Below are 18,143 nucleotides of genomic sequence, written 5' to 3'. Positions count from 1 at the left end.
CTTTTGATTTTACGCGCGTCAATTTCGCTCTTGACGCGCGAATGCACACAAAGTGGTCACGCGTATAACTAGACGCGGCAGGCGCGAATTTTGACGCATTTTCGCGTTTGGTGTGAACGCAGCATACACTTCCTCCTACAATGACGCAAAATGACGATTTTTGCGTCATTGTAGGAGGAAGTGTAAAGGCGGGCGTACACGGTGCGAGTTCGGACCAGGATCGGACACTCGGGAGGTCGTGAGATATTGCACACGTTGCGAGTCAGTTTAACTCATAATCGCGTCAAAGCAGCTGGTACACGGCACGACTGTCCTGCACGAATTTTATCCCGAGCCGTCAGCAATCACGTGGGCTTTCGCAGAGACCGTCAATGTTGCATGCGGGCAAAGTTTCAGATAGAAAAAAATGACAGAAATGTGTGTGCAAATGATTTTTTTGTAAAGCAGAGAACAGTAGCCTTTCAACATACAAACTTGAGAGAGAGAGAGAGAGAGAGAGAGAGAGAGAGAGAGAGAGAGAGAGAGAGAGAGAGAGGTGTGTGTGTGTGTGTGTGTGAGAGAGAGAGAGAGAGAGTGAGACAGTGTATGCGCACGCTGTATGGTTGCTGCCACTGAGGTATAGCCCCACGTGGTTGTGTATGATTTGGTAATAGGGAACAGCTGGTGAAAATCGGGCCGACTCCCCGAATTTTTTAAACATGTTTAAAAATGATCGGGAGGTCGGGGAGGTGCTCATAACGTCCTCGGCGCGGCTCGTAATTCGTCTCACACGCTGCGAGCCACGACCATGCGAGCATCACCGATTCCACTCGATTTCTCCCGAGTGAAAAAAATCCTCTGCGAGCTCGTAAAAACAGCAAAAATCGCACCGTGTACGCCTGCCTTAAGAGGTAAATAACGGATTTCTCCCGTCTCAGGGGAAAATGAGAGAGTGTTGCACGACCATTCAATAGTATGACTGGGTTTCTAACAATGCAAAGCTTAATGCAAATGGGTGAAAAAGAGTGTCCCTTTAAACGTCACGGGCTGCCATTTCATAATTATGGTAATGGACCCTTTTCACAGACTGTGATGATGTGTTTTAACATCATAAAGTTTTTTATATTTTGTTTTGTATTGTTGTTGCAAAGTGCCGGACGAGCAGAAAATTACAATATGACAGAGACATATTTTGAAACCGACGGAGACGACAGCAGGAATAAAGCCATGCATCCCATCCTCCTACAGTTCTGCCGCTGCCTCGTATAGTCTAGTGCACGGCTACACATTTCCATGTTATATAATTTAAATTAGACAACATCTCTATTGCAAACCCCTCCATGTTGCTGTTGTTGTTTTTGGTGTATTCCTACAAACGCAACGTCATTGCCATAGAAACCAATGCAGATATTCCAGAAAACGAAAGAGCTGCATGGACACACAAATCAGATCTGAACAGTACACATCAATAATTTTAGATCAGATTCCAATCGATTGCACAAATAATAGGGTTTGGACTGACATTGTGAACGTAGAGGCACTCTTCAGTACGCCCCTCCTGAGTGGTTTCATCAGCACTGATATCATGCAGGACCAGCTACTGTTTCAATTAACTTTCTTTTATGCAGTCCAATCATGAACTGTTGTCCTGCGGGAAAAAAGAGTAGGGGTTTAACCCCGGCATCCTGGCCAAATTTGCCCATTGGCCTCTGTCCATCATGGCATCCTAACCATCCCCATATTGATTTCTTTACTCTTGTCACCTCTCCACCAGTTAGCTGGTGTGTGTTGGGCGTTCTGGTGGCTGTATGGCTGCCGTCACATCATTCAGGTGATGCTGCACACTGGTGGTGGTTGAGGAGATTCCCTCCTTCTATGTAAAGCGCTTTGTGTACCCAGAAAAGTGCTATATTAATGTAATGAATTTTTGGGGTGATGCTACAACATCCTGTAAGACTGAAAATACTGGTTGAGGCCTGGTCTGAGACAAAAGGGCCCTGCTGGCTAATTAACATTCGACCTCCCCCATACAACCTCACTTCCTCTCAGAAACAATTAAGAACTCACACAAGAACATGGTTGAATGTGAATGTTTATCATTGACTGTTATGTTTTTGGTGTCATTTGAAATGTCTCAAAGTGAGTGGTACAGATATCTCATATCCAGATAGATAAAATAAGGTTTATAGAAGTTTAGAGAAAACTGGTTCAGAGATTAGGCCACCCCCCTTTGTTGGATAGAAGGCATTTGAGGGTGGTCTCCCCCATCCCCCATGTCACCTGGTCAAACAGGATAAAGGAAGGTGTTCGCCCTCTCTCTGGTCTCTTTTTGGCTGGACAGGAATTGAATAGGTGGTCTCTCTCTCTCTCTCTCTCTCTCTCTTTCTCTCTCTTATTTGGTGTAGCCAATGTATAACCATATTCTATATATTTGAATTGATTGTGGAATTGATCTCTGATATCTGAAATATTAAATTGTTACATGTGATTATTCTAAATGATTTTGACATTGTTCATTTAATGGTTAAAAGGAATAGTCAAACATTCGCTCACTTTTAGTGAGGCACAGATATTATTAAAACCTTTAATTTATGGAGTCAGATGAAATAACGAGAGAATACATGATTAATGTATTGCAAATTTAACCAACCAATACTTTGCATGAGTGAGGACAGAACACGTGATAACCTTCCCCGTGTATTGGGGAACCGGCTTTGGACCAATATATCGGGCCTTACAATCCTGTGCGGCTGTTTACCCTTTAGAACCGCATGCATGGAGGGTTTCCTTCTAAAGCAGAGATAAAAATCATGTCCAAACCCAGGAGAGTTGTTTTGTGATCTGAAGACTGTCGAGAGCCGTCGAGTGTCGTGGTGGCAGATCGTCTCAGCTTAGAGCACACTGAGCGCCATCCCTACATGCATTATATTGCATTGCATATAATGTATGCTGGTCAACTAGTCTAAAATTAAGAAACCCATTGAAAACAGTAAAAAAACAACAACAAAAAAAACACAGGAACATTGTATGTACATTTAAGATAGGCTATTATTATTCCAATATCCAAATATGATACTAAATCCCATAGAAAAAAGGGCTTCTATTTGTGACATGCTGTCTTTGCATTTGAAACAGGACACGCATTAGCTGAATAAATGTTAGCCAATACAAACATATTTATAGAAAACAGTTGACAATGAATAGACAGGAGTCCAATAATAGCAAAACGAATCACTTATTCTAAAAAGAATATCAAGTATAAATTAGACGAATCCGACATATAGCCTAATGAGGGCTGTGTTAACAGTAAAACATCCGTCATTTAACGAATTTTAAAAACATGGATGGATGGATAATACAAAATGCTTTCTGACATTTTGACAGAAAAAAAACACAAGCAAGAAAAAGTTAGAACTTTTTTTTAAAAGATAGGCCTTACGCATGTGTCAATCCCAGCAATCCCATGAACCCAGTGCTATGATTGGTCGAACTCCTCTTCTTTTGCTGTCGCTTGATTTGAGGACTGCGCGTGCACAGAGGCGTCACCAGGTTTTTGCGTAGTTTAGAGTGACAAATCATACCAGGCAACGTACTTTGAGGTCAAAATGCGTATCCGCTACACAAAATGCATACGGGTCAGAGCTTTAGGGGTGCTGAGCACCCAATGAGCCCCACTGCCACCACCCACACTCTTTTCACACAAAAACAAAAAATATGTCTATTGAAAAATAACTTTATCATTTTAACATTGGTTCAACTAACTCCAAAATCCAGATTTTTTTTTCTTTTTTTTTTGAGACCTTTTCAGAACACCATCTTAATTGTGTGAGTTTACACAGACAGCCCCCTGTAACAAACACAAAACCTTCTTCACTCAGCTGGTTTTCCTGACCGTTAACTCCATGTGCCTCCTTTTGTATCAACAGTCATCAGATTGGTTAGATTAGATTCAACTTTATTGTCATTGAAAAAAGTAACAGGTACATGGACAACAAAATGTAATTCATCTTCTGTAAATAATTTACAAATGGCCATCTCTAACATATCTGGTTGCACGCCTGTCTGAACTTTCATAAACCAATATAAGTCATCAATAAATAATAATAAAACAAGCTTCACATCAAGAGCAAAAAAAGAAGGTAAAACCAAAAAGTCCAAAATATCCAGATTATTTACAGAGGTCTTGAAAATACTTAGAAAGTAAAGATATAAAAAAAGAAAGAGAGGGAAATCTTTGAAGTGCTTCCCCTGAATCCCCATTTGGCTCTACTTTGGGAGAGTTAATCTATGTCGCCGCACTTTGAGGGTGGCAAACCTGTCAATGACCCTTTGGTGTTCAATTTTTTCAAGCAACTCCTTCTCAATAGACATCACAGCTAGGTGCTGGAGTCTGCTTTGGCCTGTGGTCCTCCTGAGCCATGTATAGAGCTGACGCACTAAAAGACCGCTCGCATGTACAGCTGCTAACTGGTATTGTCAAGGCAACCTGCATAACAGCTTTCAGTGAAGGGAACATTTCCGAATCTAGGAGTTTGTACACTGCTAGCATGTCCTGAACTGTACCAGCCTCACTCTTGTGCTTCAGAAAGTTTTTTGCAACTATCACTTCCTCTGACTTAAGTTCAATATGGTAATGCAGAGCCAGTGCTGTCAGATGAGGCTCAGACAAGAAATGGCCTGAGGTTGGACTGCATGCCTGAATTCCATTGAGCACATCCTCATTCACACCAGAAAAACGCCTCTCAAGTTCACAGATCATTCAGTCCAGACAAGGAAACAAACGTTTCCTCTTGAGATCTTCAGACTCAGAAGAGCCACAGGTTTCACTGCCTGCCCCACAAGTTGACTCAACAACATATTCATCCATTCTCTTTGTCTTCCGCCTCTGTCCTGAGGATGATTCTACTGCTATCTGGTTTGCCTCACACATAGCTATTGTTCTGGAGTACAGATCTGCAGCAGTGGTATCACTGTGTTTCTGCTTCATGGTGTCAGTCACTGCATTTTTGTATGTCACTGCTTGGGCAATGTCAATGGTCTCCTTCTGTAGGTGTGTAAACCTGCTGTTACAGACAGGAGAGTGTGGAAAACCATCAGCAAATACACTGAGGAGAATTTACTGAGTTTCGCCCTCAATCCAACTGCTGTAGGTGTCTTGATTGTGGAGAGGCACTCAATGATAGCAGGGAAATTATCAATCACTGCAGTCACTGAATGAAGCTGGCATGCCCAGCGTGTAGTTGACAACTGCACAAGTTCTCTTGGCTGCAACACTCTCAGAAAAAAAGGTACAAAAGCTGTCACTGTGGCGGTACCTTTACAAAAGGTACACTTTTGTACCTAAAGAGTGCATATAAGTCCCTCAAAGGTACATATTGGTACCAAACGTGTACATATTAGTACCCAAATGGTACATACATGTATTAGAACCCTTTTGAAGGGTAGGCTACTGTCCCAGTGACAGCTTTTGTACCTTTTTTTCTGAGAGTGAACCCTAACTTCTTTTGAGTGTCCACAAACTTATGGTGGTTTACAAGGGAGACACTAAAGAAAGAATAGAGACTTTCCAGCATGTTGAAGAACTCTGTGGCTTCAGAGACAGCTTTGCATGTGTGACATAAAACAAGATTTAACTCATGTGCATAGCAATGCACATAAATTGCCTCAGGGTGCTTTTTTTTTTTTAAATGGGCTTGTACACCCCCAACATCCCCACTCATGACAGCTACCCCATCGTAGGTCTGTGCCACACATTTCAACTGATCAATTCCCTTCTTTACCAACTGATTTTCAATTGCAGCTGTTATCGAAGTAGCACCAAACTGTGACACCTCTGTAAGGGCTAGGAACCTTTCTTTGATGGCACCCTCAACAGACACGTATCTAACACAGAGTGCCAACTGTTCTGTCTTTCCATCCCTGGCCTCATCAGCCATAATAGCATACATATTTGCTCCCTTTATCTCACTGATGATATTTTCTGTTAGTTCTTGTGAACAGCACTCTATCATCTCATTTTGGCTATCAGATGAGAGGTACGCGGTGTTTGAAGGGGCTGTGTATCTCTGCAAGAAGGGATCAAATTTGGTCAAAAGTGACATACACTAGGAAATTGCCTTTGTTGTGACTCTCATCTGTTTCATCATGACCTCTGAATGCTATGCCTTGCTTCCCCAAGAAGCAGGTTACTGCCATAATACGCTAGGTACTGCCTTCTTTCACTAATTTCAGTGGTACTTGCTCCCTCTATCTGCTCTACAACATTCCCTTTTGACAGGCTTGCTTTGTAGCTGTTCCAACAAACCACACTGTCCTTATGTGACTGTGTTGTTTCATGTTTTTGAAACTTTTTAAGTGCCTTTTGCCAGTTATTAACTCCATCATTAACAAGTGCATCCTTTCTGACATTTTTGCCAAATACCCTACAAGGAAAGCAGCATTTTGTCTAGATATCTTTATTAGTCCCCAAGGGGGCAATTCAGTTCTACAGCCAACCCATCCAATAAGGGTTAAGTTAAGATTATTAGCACAATAAATATAAAAAATGTATACAAAACGATCACACCCTGACACACACACACACAGCACAACACACACATTCACCTGCCAGTGACAGAACAGCAGTGGAATACAAGAGCCATTTTGTGTAGTTATGAGTTATCATTTAAAAATATTATAGCAGAGGGAATTAATGAGTTTGCATAGCGATTCGTTTTCTGTATTGGCACATAATACCGCCGACCTGACTGCATGAGAACAAATCCATTTCTGAGCACATGATCTGGTTGTATTATATCTGCTTTTTGGACCACTCTTTTTTTCCAGAGAGAACCAAGATCATTTAATTGGGTACCAGTGATTTTTGAGCATACTTTAACAATGTCGCTCAAATTCTTTTTGTCTTTCACAGCTAAACCATTAAACCAACCCAAGAAAGAAAAAGTTAATAGACTCTCAATGAATGCCTGATAGAATGTACATAAGATTATTTTACAAACCCCAAAGGGGTTCAGCTTCCTCAGTAGATATATTCGTTGGTTTGCTCGCTTAATAATACTATCAATGTTCTCTCTGAATTTCAATTGTGAGTCAAATACTGTGCCCAAATACTTATTTTTAGTATATATTTTTAGTATTGGGCTAGCTGAGCTTCCAGCCATCTGAAACGTTTGAACCACTGTTCTTGAAAGGCTCTTGTTTGTGTGCCAAACTGAGTATGAGGGTATTGAGACAGCTTTAACTGTTTAGGACCAGTGTCCTTATCCCCTGAGTCTGAACAGCTCTCTTCTGTCTCTGCTGCTTTGGCTTGGTGGTCTCCATGTTGCACTCACTCTGTCTCTTCATTTCTTTCACTAGTCAATTCCCTCTCATCCCTGGACTCTCCCTGTTGTTTTCCTCCTCCTTTATTATGAAAAAAATGTGGTGTAAAATAATGTTACAAAAAGTAAATGTAATATAGGCTACTTAATGCCAATAAGTTAGTATAGGAGTATGAGTAGTTACTGTTTTGCTTGCCACTATTCACTATATGTCAATTTATTGTTGTTGTTTCCTCACCTGGTTCTTCCTGCATGTTCTCCCTTTCCCTTTCTCCTTCTCCATCTCCCTCTCTTTCCCTTGGCAATGACAATCATACACAAATATATTGTAGGCAGGAGAGTTGAGGTCAGTTTGTCATGTCACAAAAATGTTATGGAGACCATTTACAGATTCTAAGGATATGATCAAAAGGCACACAGAGGCGTGTCATTTTAAATGTCTTTATTATTATTATTGGGCTTAGAAACTTTTTTAAATCACAAATTCCTTTCACAAGAGAAGCTGTATTCTCCATGTGCTGTCATGGTTTTGTTCCTGCAAGAGGGCAGTGCAATGCCACTTGTAGTCTAGTTCTGCTGCCATCTAGTGTTGATTTGAAAAACCAAGTCCGGAATCATGCATTTGAGTCAAATGTCCAAACAAATGCTTGTTTTCTCTAACAGTGCAAATCCCTCTTAAATAAGAATAATATTTGTAAATTATTTCCTGCAAGCTAAAATTCAATCAACTAATGAGGAAATATCTGGCAAGCCCTCCACCCAGGAGGCGGCAGTAACTGTTTCTGAACAGGTCCATTTCTGCATTTTATTTAGCGAGTGATAAAAGCATTAAGTCTGATTGGCTCATACGCGATTTAGTGGGCGGGGTCAGAAGAACTGACAGATGATTGACAGCAGCGCCGACCATCAGCTGGTGAGTGGTTATTGTGTACATAAACTTTGATCAGTGCTCGTCAGGGTTATGGCTGCCCTGATTAAACTCGTCTCGCCGTGGAGATTTCACCGATTCACCCGGTAAGAGCTTTATTACAGATATGATGTGTGAAACTGAGCGTTTATTTCGAGTAGATTCAGACCCTAGACGCGTAACGTATATTAATAATCTGCAAATGTAACGTAACTTATATTATTAACTTATATTATTGTTATGGACATAACTGCTACATCAACTTGTGATATGCCATAGAAATAGTCCTGTACCTTGTGTTTACCTTGTGTTCGCTCTGACCTTTACCTGGCTACATCAACATGGTGTCACATCTTCACCTCTGACACACTTTACACACAGGCCAGGCGCGCGCGCATCATAGGGCGCGCATTCATATTGAACCCTGAAGTGTAGTTCTGACTGTGCTTTGCCTAAACTATGATATGTTTATTATGTTTGTCCAGAGCGAGTAGAGCTGCATTCATACCGTGTGTTCAGCTGCACAGCACCGCTTCAGTTATGGGAGCTTCAGTAGAAGAGTTCAACACGGCCAAAGAAAAACTGGGCACTTTGAAAAAGGATCCCGGGAATCAAGTCAAACTCAAGATCTATGCACTGTTCAAACAGGTGAGAAACTGACCGATAACTCCCTGCTCTTGACTGGCATGGCTTCAGTAATGGGACAGAAAAAGGCTAACTTATATAACTAAAAAAGTATTAAACGGTTATGCATCAGAGATACATTTTTTCAATTTCCTGCTTTTTCCATTTCTCATGAAATGTGTGTTTCCATAAACTATTGTTCGAAAGTTTGGTGTCTGCAAGATTGTTTTAGTTTTGTTGTTGTTTTAGAAACTAATTATTTCATTCCGCAATGATGCACTCAAATTTATGTAAAGTGACATTTATAATGTTACAAAAAACTTATATTTCAAATAAATGCTGTTCTTATGAACTTTATATTGATCAAAGGATCATGGAAAAAAAATGTGTCATGGTTTTCAAGCATCAAAAACTAACAACACTGATAATAAGAAGAATCATTAATAATAATAATTATAATAATATAGCTCCAATAATAATAAGGCTATTTGAACTAAGTGCAAATATGATATATTTTTAGTGATAGATGCTATTTACTATGTAAAAATAGCAATATTTTCTTTGCAATAAGAGTAAATAGTAGTTTGATGCTATTTTTACTCATAAACAGTGGCAAATACTATATGCACCTCAGTGTTGTTGTACATTAAAAGGTATGCAATAATAACATAGTGTAAATTATTATATTTATTCAAATTATAAATGGATGGTGCCTTATTGGGACAATAAATCCCTCCCTACACCAACTCTTACTGACACACACTTTATTATTAAACACACGTTAGACACTTTATTTCATTTTTTTTTTCGAAATAAATGCCTTTTCAATGTGACGTGTGATGGGAAAAAGGAGTAGAGCAAGTTCGGCAAAAGGCGGTTTCGAACTAGTGTTGCTACTGTTGTTAATCAAGCGTCTCCGGTCATTTCTTCAGACGTCAATGGGCAGAGTTAGTGTTAAAAAGCCACTCCGTAATAATAATTGAGCATCAAATCATCATATTAGAGTGATTTCTGAAGGATCATGTGACACTGGAGACTGGAGTAATGATGCTGAAAATTCAGCTTTGATCACAGGAATACATTACACTTTACTGTATATTCACATAGAAGACAGGTATTTTAAATTGTAATAATATTTAAAAAGTACTCAAATTTAAAAATCATTAACAAAATGTTACCGACCCCAAACTTTTGAAGTTGCTGTTGACATATCATGGTTGTGACAGAAGGTTTAAGCATAATCAATGTTTATTTTCAGTGAACTTTATCTGGCTATTATCAATTGAATTGATTCCTGTAGGCATACATTCACTGAACTAAACTATTAGTAAAAGTTTTCGTTGACATCCTCTAGTTTTTCCTCATCTCTGTTTTGTAAATGCTCAGGCCACACAAGGAACCTGCAACACCCCCAAACCCGGCATGCTGGACTTTGTGAACAAAGCGAAATGGGACGCATGGAAGAGTCTGGGGTCCGTGTCACAGGTGAGAGCAAACACAGTTCTGTCTTTTCTTTTTCACTAAAGACCAAATTAAAGTTATTTGGCCCAATTTTGGATCAGCTTTTCATGTATTACTACAGGTTTAAATGTGTAATTAATTACAAAACCAATTATTTTATTGATAATGTAAAAAAAATAAAAACAGAGTTACACTTTATTTGGTTACACTTTATTTTAAGGTGTCATTGTTACAGTGTAGTTATATATTTAAATACTGAGTACTATTAAGCAACTACATGTACTAAATATAGGGTTAGGGTAGGATTAGGATTTGAGGGTTAATTGCATGTAATTATGCATAATTTACTGTTATTACTATGGTAAGTACATGTAACACATGCAACAAGGACACTGTAAAATAAAGAGTTACCCTTTATTTTAAGGTGATGTAGTTACATTGTGCTTACTCAAATATGTACTGATTAATATTAAAATCAACTACATGTACTTATTATAGGATTAGGATTTGGTTGAGGGTTAGTTGCTTTGTAATTATGCATAATTTACTGTTATTACTATAGTAAGTACATGTAGTAACGTGTAACTACGTCACCTTAAAATGAAGTTTTACCAAAAACAGTAATAAAATGATCAAAACAGAATTATCATAAATATGTTGTATTTTAATGTAACTCACATAAACACTCATAAAGAACAAGTCATTGAAAGGAGCAGTGATATTATAATAGTCTTAGTTAAAACATTTGTGGATTTTTATGTGCTATGCTCATTTTTAAAAAGCTTTTAAAATTATTTCTATTTATCTTTCATTTTGGTCACTTTTTAGCTTTTTATAAAAACATTTCTATTTAATTGTGGTCACTTGTTTCACTTAAGGACTTATTTAGTAAGATTATGCCTGAAAAGGTTTTGGATTCTCTTATCATGTTAATTTAAAAAATCTTGTATAATATGACTTGCTGTTTTTGTTTGTTTGGTTTTTATTGCTGTAAGACAAAAAGGATGTGGACATCATGAAAATGAAGTTTATTACAGCAATAGCAGTGGCAAGGTACAGGAAGCACCTTGGGTTCACCGGCGTCAGAATGAACCCAGAACATCCCAATCTTAAACCTTTGATCCTGTTCTTAATGTAAATGAAGTTGCTCTTTTTATAACAGCTGTGGTCTGTATGTTAATGAAGTTGTGACACCCCATTGTCTGAGATGGTTCTCTGTGTCCCACACCCAGTCCCATTCTCCAATTGACTACCATTTGTTCAGGATGTGATCAACCCAAATGGTGAAGAGACAATATAACTTGACTTTCTTTCATCTCTATGATAATGAAGCCATTTTGGGGATGAGTTTATTCTAAATTGTATTTTGGAGTGGAATCGGGGTCGAGGCAGACTACAATTTCTTACATTTATATGATATTTGTCTTCTTGTAGCTTTGAATGCTGACACGGCACTAAATAATCTGAATCTGGTCACTTTTTATTAGCTTTTCAAAAATATTTCTATTTATCTTTAATTTTGGTCATTTTTATCAGATAAAAAAAAAAATGTTGGTCTTTACATCTTTAATGTTGGTCAGGGAACAAGGTTCAGGCTTGGACCTGACAGCCCTGCAGACCTCTAAATAAAGCCTGTGCATGTATAAAAGCCTGTGAACGTGAACCGCTTCATCATGTGATCCTCGTGTGCTTCATGTGTCAGGAGGAGGCCAGGCAGCAGTACGTGGATCTCATCGAGTCTCTGGTGGGATCAGAAGCTCCTGCAGTGGCGGCTCAGACGACCGGGAGCTCGAAGGCCTTCCAGACCTTGCTGGTCACCACAGAGAACAACATCACCACCATACGCCTCAACAGACCCGAGAAGAAAAACGCCATCACTGTAGAGGTCACAACCACCCATCGCTTTGGATCATAAAACTCATTTTTGACATTTTCAGGGTTTCAAACTAATACATCAGTTGTCTGGGGACAACGGTCATATTATACATCAATAATTGACTGAAGAATGCAACGATTGACCAATCAAAAGTATTCCAGAGAGTCGTGTAACAATGACATTTAAACATTACTAAAATATTAAATTTACTATCTACTATTGTCATTAGCTTAATAGTGTTATTTTAATATCATTGAGATACTATTTTTGTTTTATTCATATTTTAATATTTTGTGTTTTGATTTTAATTAAAATGTTAGTAATTTTGTCTATGTAGCTTTTATTAATTTTTGCTTTAGTTATTTTAGTAGATCAAGTTAAACTAAATGAAAATAAGAAATGTTGACGCAACTAGCTAAAATAAATATTTTATTTTATTTAAGTTTATTTTATCACAAAAAATGTTTTAGTTAACTATAATAACCCTGATGGTTAGCAGTGTTATTTTGATATTATCCGTATACTATTGTAGTATTTATTAATATTTTAATTAATTAAGCTTTTAGTTTTAATTTTTAGTTTAAGGTTTTTTTTGTATTTCTATTTAGCTTTATTTTTATTTCAGTATTAATTTTAGTACTTCAGTGTAAACTTTTATTTCAGATCAAATAAAGGCAGGCAGCATTTCTAATTTTCATTTAAGTTTGTTGTATTCCAGCTTAATTTTAAATAACAAAATAATTTTTTCTGGTTTTAGTCAACAGTAACAACACTGATGCTTAGACATTTAAAAAAAAAAAATTCACAATGTTTTTTGTTGTTGTTGAACCCTGTAGATGTACAATGAGCTGATTGAAGCTTTGGATCTTGCTGGGAAAGACGATTCTGTCATTACAGTGATAACAGGTGAAGTGCTCTGCTTTACCCTTCGAGCAGTCCTCATGAGATCCAGCGTTTGCAGATCATTCTCACCCTCCTCTCGTTGACTCTGAAGGTAATGGGGATTTTTACTGCAGTGGAAACGACCTGAACAACTTCACAAAGATCCCTGAGAGTGGAGTGGAGGAGATGGCTAAACAATCTGGGGAGTTGCTGAGGTAAAGTCTATTTTGCTTCATTGTAAATTAAAACCAGTTTATACTCCTTTTTATCTTGAGGGATGTCATGATGGACACATGTGCTTGTGTTGTTTTAGGAGGTACGTGAGTGCGTACATTGACTTCCCCAAACCTCTGATTGGAGTGATAAACGGCCCGGCGGTGGGTGTGTCAGTCACCCTGTTGGGACTTTTCGATGTTGTTTATGCCACAGAGAGGGTGAGCTGCTTTCCGTCAGTATATCAATGATGTCTGTCTGTTTAACTGTATATATATATATATCTATCTGTATTTTGGCTGTGTTTTGTTTGTAGGCGACGTTTCACACACCCTTCAGTCAGCTGGGTCAGAGTCCGGAGGGCTGCTCTTCATATCTGTTCCCCAAAATTATGGGCACAGCAAAGGTATGCATATCCACACAAAGAAAACTTGAGATTAATCGGTTGACTACTAAAAATATTGTGATTATAATAATTGCATTTCATTACTTTAATCAACTGACAGCACAGCACTGGTGTACATAGGGCTGCATGATTAGGGGAAAAATGTGACGGCAATTTTTCTGATAAAAACTGCATTTGCGATTTTAAAATGCAGAGAGAAAAAAAAGCTCCAGATTTGTCCAAAATTTGTCAAATATGTTATGATTATTATGACTATAATATTATAAAATAAAATAAGAAATTTTTGTGTATTTTAACTTTTAATTGTAAACCATTTTTATTTATTTATAATAATAATAATAATTGTATTTTATTGCACAACTGTAAATGTAAAATACTAATACTTATGGGTGTTTTCCAGGTTCATTTATTCGATTCCAGGTTTTTTGGAATCGACTCCTACTCCCGTCAAAACAATGTCAGGAATAATACAAGATTTCAGTCATTAATTAATTTATTTTTCACCTGACACAAAGCCTTATTAAAACAACACACTTTTAGCGATGACTTGATGAATAGCTATCAACGTTGCTGCCTGCGTGCCGATACCCAATGTTAAAGTCACGAAAAACAGCCGTGGTCGAATATCATGTCAGAATTAAATAAACAAGAAAAAAGGTATTCTTTAATAAATTCATCTTATTATATTGGTCAGGTGACGGTGCTAAACACACATTATCATTATGTCTTAAAAGGTGCTTGGACAGGAAAGTTAAAGATACTAAAAATGAATACAGTACATACAGCTGGCATGGAGGAATGCATAATTACAAACTAAAGTCACTATGACTGTTATCTGTTTCTAAAGTAAGCTACATGTAGGATAAATGTATGTGACAAAGTTTCAGCGACAGCTCTCTGATGTAATTCCTCGCTTCGTTTCGTTCACTCCTTGCTTATGTAGTGCCGTCAACTGTCATGCACTATATAGGGATTAGAGAATCAGTAAACAAGTGAGCGATTTCGGACACAGCAACAGAAATGACACACTTCTCTACAGTTTTCTGTATGACTGTCCTCTGTGTCCTTTCTTTCCAGGCTAGCGAGATGCTGTTGTTTAATAAGAAGCTGACGGCCACACAGGCCTGTGAAGTGGGTCTGGTGACTGAGGTCTTTCCTGAAAGCTCCTTCCAGAGCGAAGTGTGGACCAGACTGAAGGCCTACGCCAAACTGCCCAAGAACGTGAGTGCTCAGACTGCTTCATATGTGATAAAGGCTACAACGGGGCTAAAGGAGGAGGCGGGGGTAAAAGATGCCTATGATTTTATTTTCCTCTAAACCACAAAATGGCCACAGCACTTTCCAAAACATCTGCTTTTCAAGATGCACGTGGAAATTTGTCTAATCCTTGATGTGATTGTGGACAACAGTGCAAAGTTGGTTCTGCGCTAATTTAATATTATATTTGATGCAGGCCCGGGGTGGGTAATCGGGAGAATTCCCGATGGGCCGCTTCACTTTTGGGCCGGTCGAGGATTTATTTTTAATTTTTTCATATTTGTCACGTTAGTTACAGTAGGCTACACACGTTCCGCATTCTGACACCGCAGTGCGCAGCCTCTGCATGGGTTGTACCATGTGAGGGAGTTCTCCCCTCCCCTCCCATAGAGTTGGTTGGGTCCATAGCCCGTCTTTTCCAAAATGCTTTCTCAGGTAGGCTACCGCGGCACCGCCTACCGATAGCTGGGCCGGCACTACCGTAATGATACGCGTCAGGGAAGATGGCTGGGAGGAAGAAATCAGGAGGTATGGAAGCTTGTTTCCGCCACAGAATAAAACATTTTAAAAGATAATTGTGACTTTTTATCTCACAATTGCGAGTTTACATCTCGCAATTCTGACTTTATTTCTCAGAATTGCGTGTTATAAAGTCAGAATTGCGTGAAATAAAGTCGCAATTGCTTCTTATAAAGTCTAAGTGAATTATTATTTAACCTTTACATTATTTGTTGAACCATGGTATTAATACAAACTACACAATAGTAAGAGCTGAACTGTTGCTTCATTTATCCAATTTGGAAAAAGTGCTAATTTGGAATTCCACCATGGAAAAAGTGGGCCGGTCTTGGGCCTGAAACTCCCGGGCTGAAAAGTGGCCCCACTCCGGCCCTGATTTGATGTTTTTTAAAATGTTGTAGATTTTTGTAGAATCAATTAAATCATTGAATATATTTAGAAACAAAGGTCTTCTGAATAATTTTTTAGTTTTGTTCAAGGTAATTAAAGCAACAGTTTTTCAATAACGGAAGAATATGTAAAGTATGGTATTTGGGGTAAAAGGCACAATAATTAACATGATAATAAACAGTTGGCTGACTTTCCATTTGTTGAGTCAACAACATAGGTGGGCATTAGGCAAATGTGTTACCCAGTGACGTGTAGCCGTCACGGATGTGGGATTCGAATTCCTGATGACTTGTTTAGGCTGTTCAGTGTCGATTCTTTCTTTTGAGAAACAATAACTTTATTTATCGCATGCTCACAGGAACCCTGTGACATGGTTAGATTCAGATGGTAAATGTCATATATCAAATTATTATAATATGATAAAATATTATATTAATTTTATTTATATATATATATATATATATATATATTATTATTAATATTATAAATTATGGGATCTCCTTCAATGCTTTCAGAATCTTTACTTTTTTAAATAATTTTGTTTCTATATTTTTTTTTAAATGAAAATACTTGTCACAAAAGTCCTCTGAGGTGAGTTGCAGCTGAACCCATGTGCAGTTTTATTAAATACAATCGTGAACATGAACATAAACTTGACTTAAACTCACCAAACAGTGGTAACGGGGATAATACTAGACAAGAGACCAATGAAACATTTCACACAAAATCTGTTGCTCCATCTATGTTCAGTACAAACACAGATTTGTTTTCTGCAATCAGACACTATGGGAGTAGTGAAAGCAAAACATTTTATGGTGTGCCTTTAGACCTGTTGTACCCTAATAGTGTTAAAAAATGACTATTATCATTCTCCGGTAAAAGGATCGTGTTGGATGATAAAATTTGATCAAAAAGGCAATACATTTCACTTGTGCTCTAAAACACTGTAGTCACATGTCTGCGCTCATCATGGTCATCTTCTCGCACCCCTTCAGTCTCTGGCTCTGTCGAAGCAGCTGATCCGCGGCGTGGAGAAAGAGAAACTTCACGCTGTGAACGACGCAGAGGTGGAGAGGCTGGTGGAGCGCTGGCTCTCAGATGAATGCATGCAGGCCATCATGACCTTCTTCCAGGCCAAGTCCAAACTTTGAGGAGAGCCGCTCAATGAGGAGAATACAGCCTGTCCAGGAGCTTTTACTGTTAATCCGACATGCTGCAAATAACAGGAAGGCTAGCCAACTAATCTAAACATTGTGCGTTGTCCAAAATTGCATAGGATTTGTTAATGTTGGTTGAAGTATTCATCATGAGTCATTTTTAGTCATTCTGTCATATCATTTTAACTAGAAGACCATGTAATATACAGTACCGCCTGTTTCATGTACTGTACCACCGGATGTGCACTTAGTAGGTTGTAACAGTCAGTGCCTTACTAAGGTGAATTAATTTGTATAAAATAGTCACACTTATATTACGTGGCCTACTGTGTACTAACATTAAATACAAAACCATGGATTTACTGTGTAAAAGATTAAAGGAAATTTTCTAGGAAACTTCACACATTTATTGCTAATGAAAAGGGTTTAGTGTAAGTATGGTTGACATGTTAATTAAATGCAGGTACTTTAATTCTAATTACAATGCACCAACATTATGTGCATAAGTAGTTAATGCCACCCACCCATTACAAAGCGTGACTGTATTCTTTTATCTGAGAAATTCAGATACTTATACTATATGTTCCATTTCAGATGTATGAATACATTCAATACTTTCTATAGTCTCTGACATTACATTTTATTTTTTATCAATATACATAATATAATATGACAAAATTGCACGTTTTTTAGACATGCACCATATTGTTTACTTGAAATACCAAGTAGATGCAATGGTACTGTATATGACTATAATTATAATAGTATTACCATCTGAAACCAGCATCACTCACACTGGAACTGCTGGTCATTGCACAGTGAATCCAGCAGATGGCAGATCACACCCATTAAAGGTCGGGCTTTTTTTCTTTAGGGAATCGCTTATAATTAGTTCACCCAAAGATTTTGTCATCACTCACCATCAAGTTGTGCCAACCTGTATGAGTTTCTTTCTTCTGATGAACACAAACAATGTTTTAAATGTTGGTAATCAGATGGCACCCATTGACTTCCATAGTAGAAAAAAAACAAAAAAAACAAAACTGGATGTCAATGGGTGCCTTTAACTGTTCGATTACCAACATTTTTTCTTTTATGTTCAACAGAAAACTCGTACAGGTTTGGAGGTGAGTAAGTAATAACATTTTGTGGG

At 38.1% G+C, this 18,143-nt stretch overlaps 1 protein-coding gene across 1 annotated transcript; it reads left to right on the top strand.

Annotated features, from left to right (window-relative positions):
• Nucleotides 1-8,166: 8,166 nt before the first annotated feature.
• Nucleotides 8,167-17,609, top strand: eci2 (enoyl-CoA delta isomerase 2). The gene is made up of 10 exons (XM_079863717.1): nt 8,167-8,312; nt 8,691-8,853; nt 10,216-10,314; nt 11,993-12,175; nt 13,003-13,072; nt 13,161-13,263; nt 13,362-13,482; nt 13,578-13,667; nt 14,745-14,888; nt 16,829-17,609. The coding sequence occupies exons 1-10, from the start codon at nt 8,260-8,262 to the stop codon at nt 16,982-16,984; spliced, it is 1,182 nt and encodes a 393-aa protein (XP_079719843.1). The 5' UTR covers nt 8,167-8,259; the 3' UTR covers nt 16,985-17,609.
• Nucleotides 17,610-18,143: the final 534 nt, after the last annotated feature.

The sequence above is a fragment of the Squalius cephalus genome (genome assembly GCF_949319135.1).
Source record: "Squalius cephalus genome assembly, chromosome: 25".
Taxonomy (NCBI): Eukaryota; Metazoa; Chordata; class Actinopteri; order Cypriniformes; family Leuciscidae; genus Squalius; species Squalius cephalus.
This window is presented reverse-complemented; position numbering and strand designations above follow the sequence as displayed.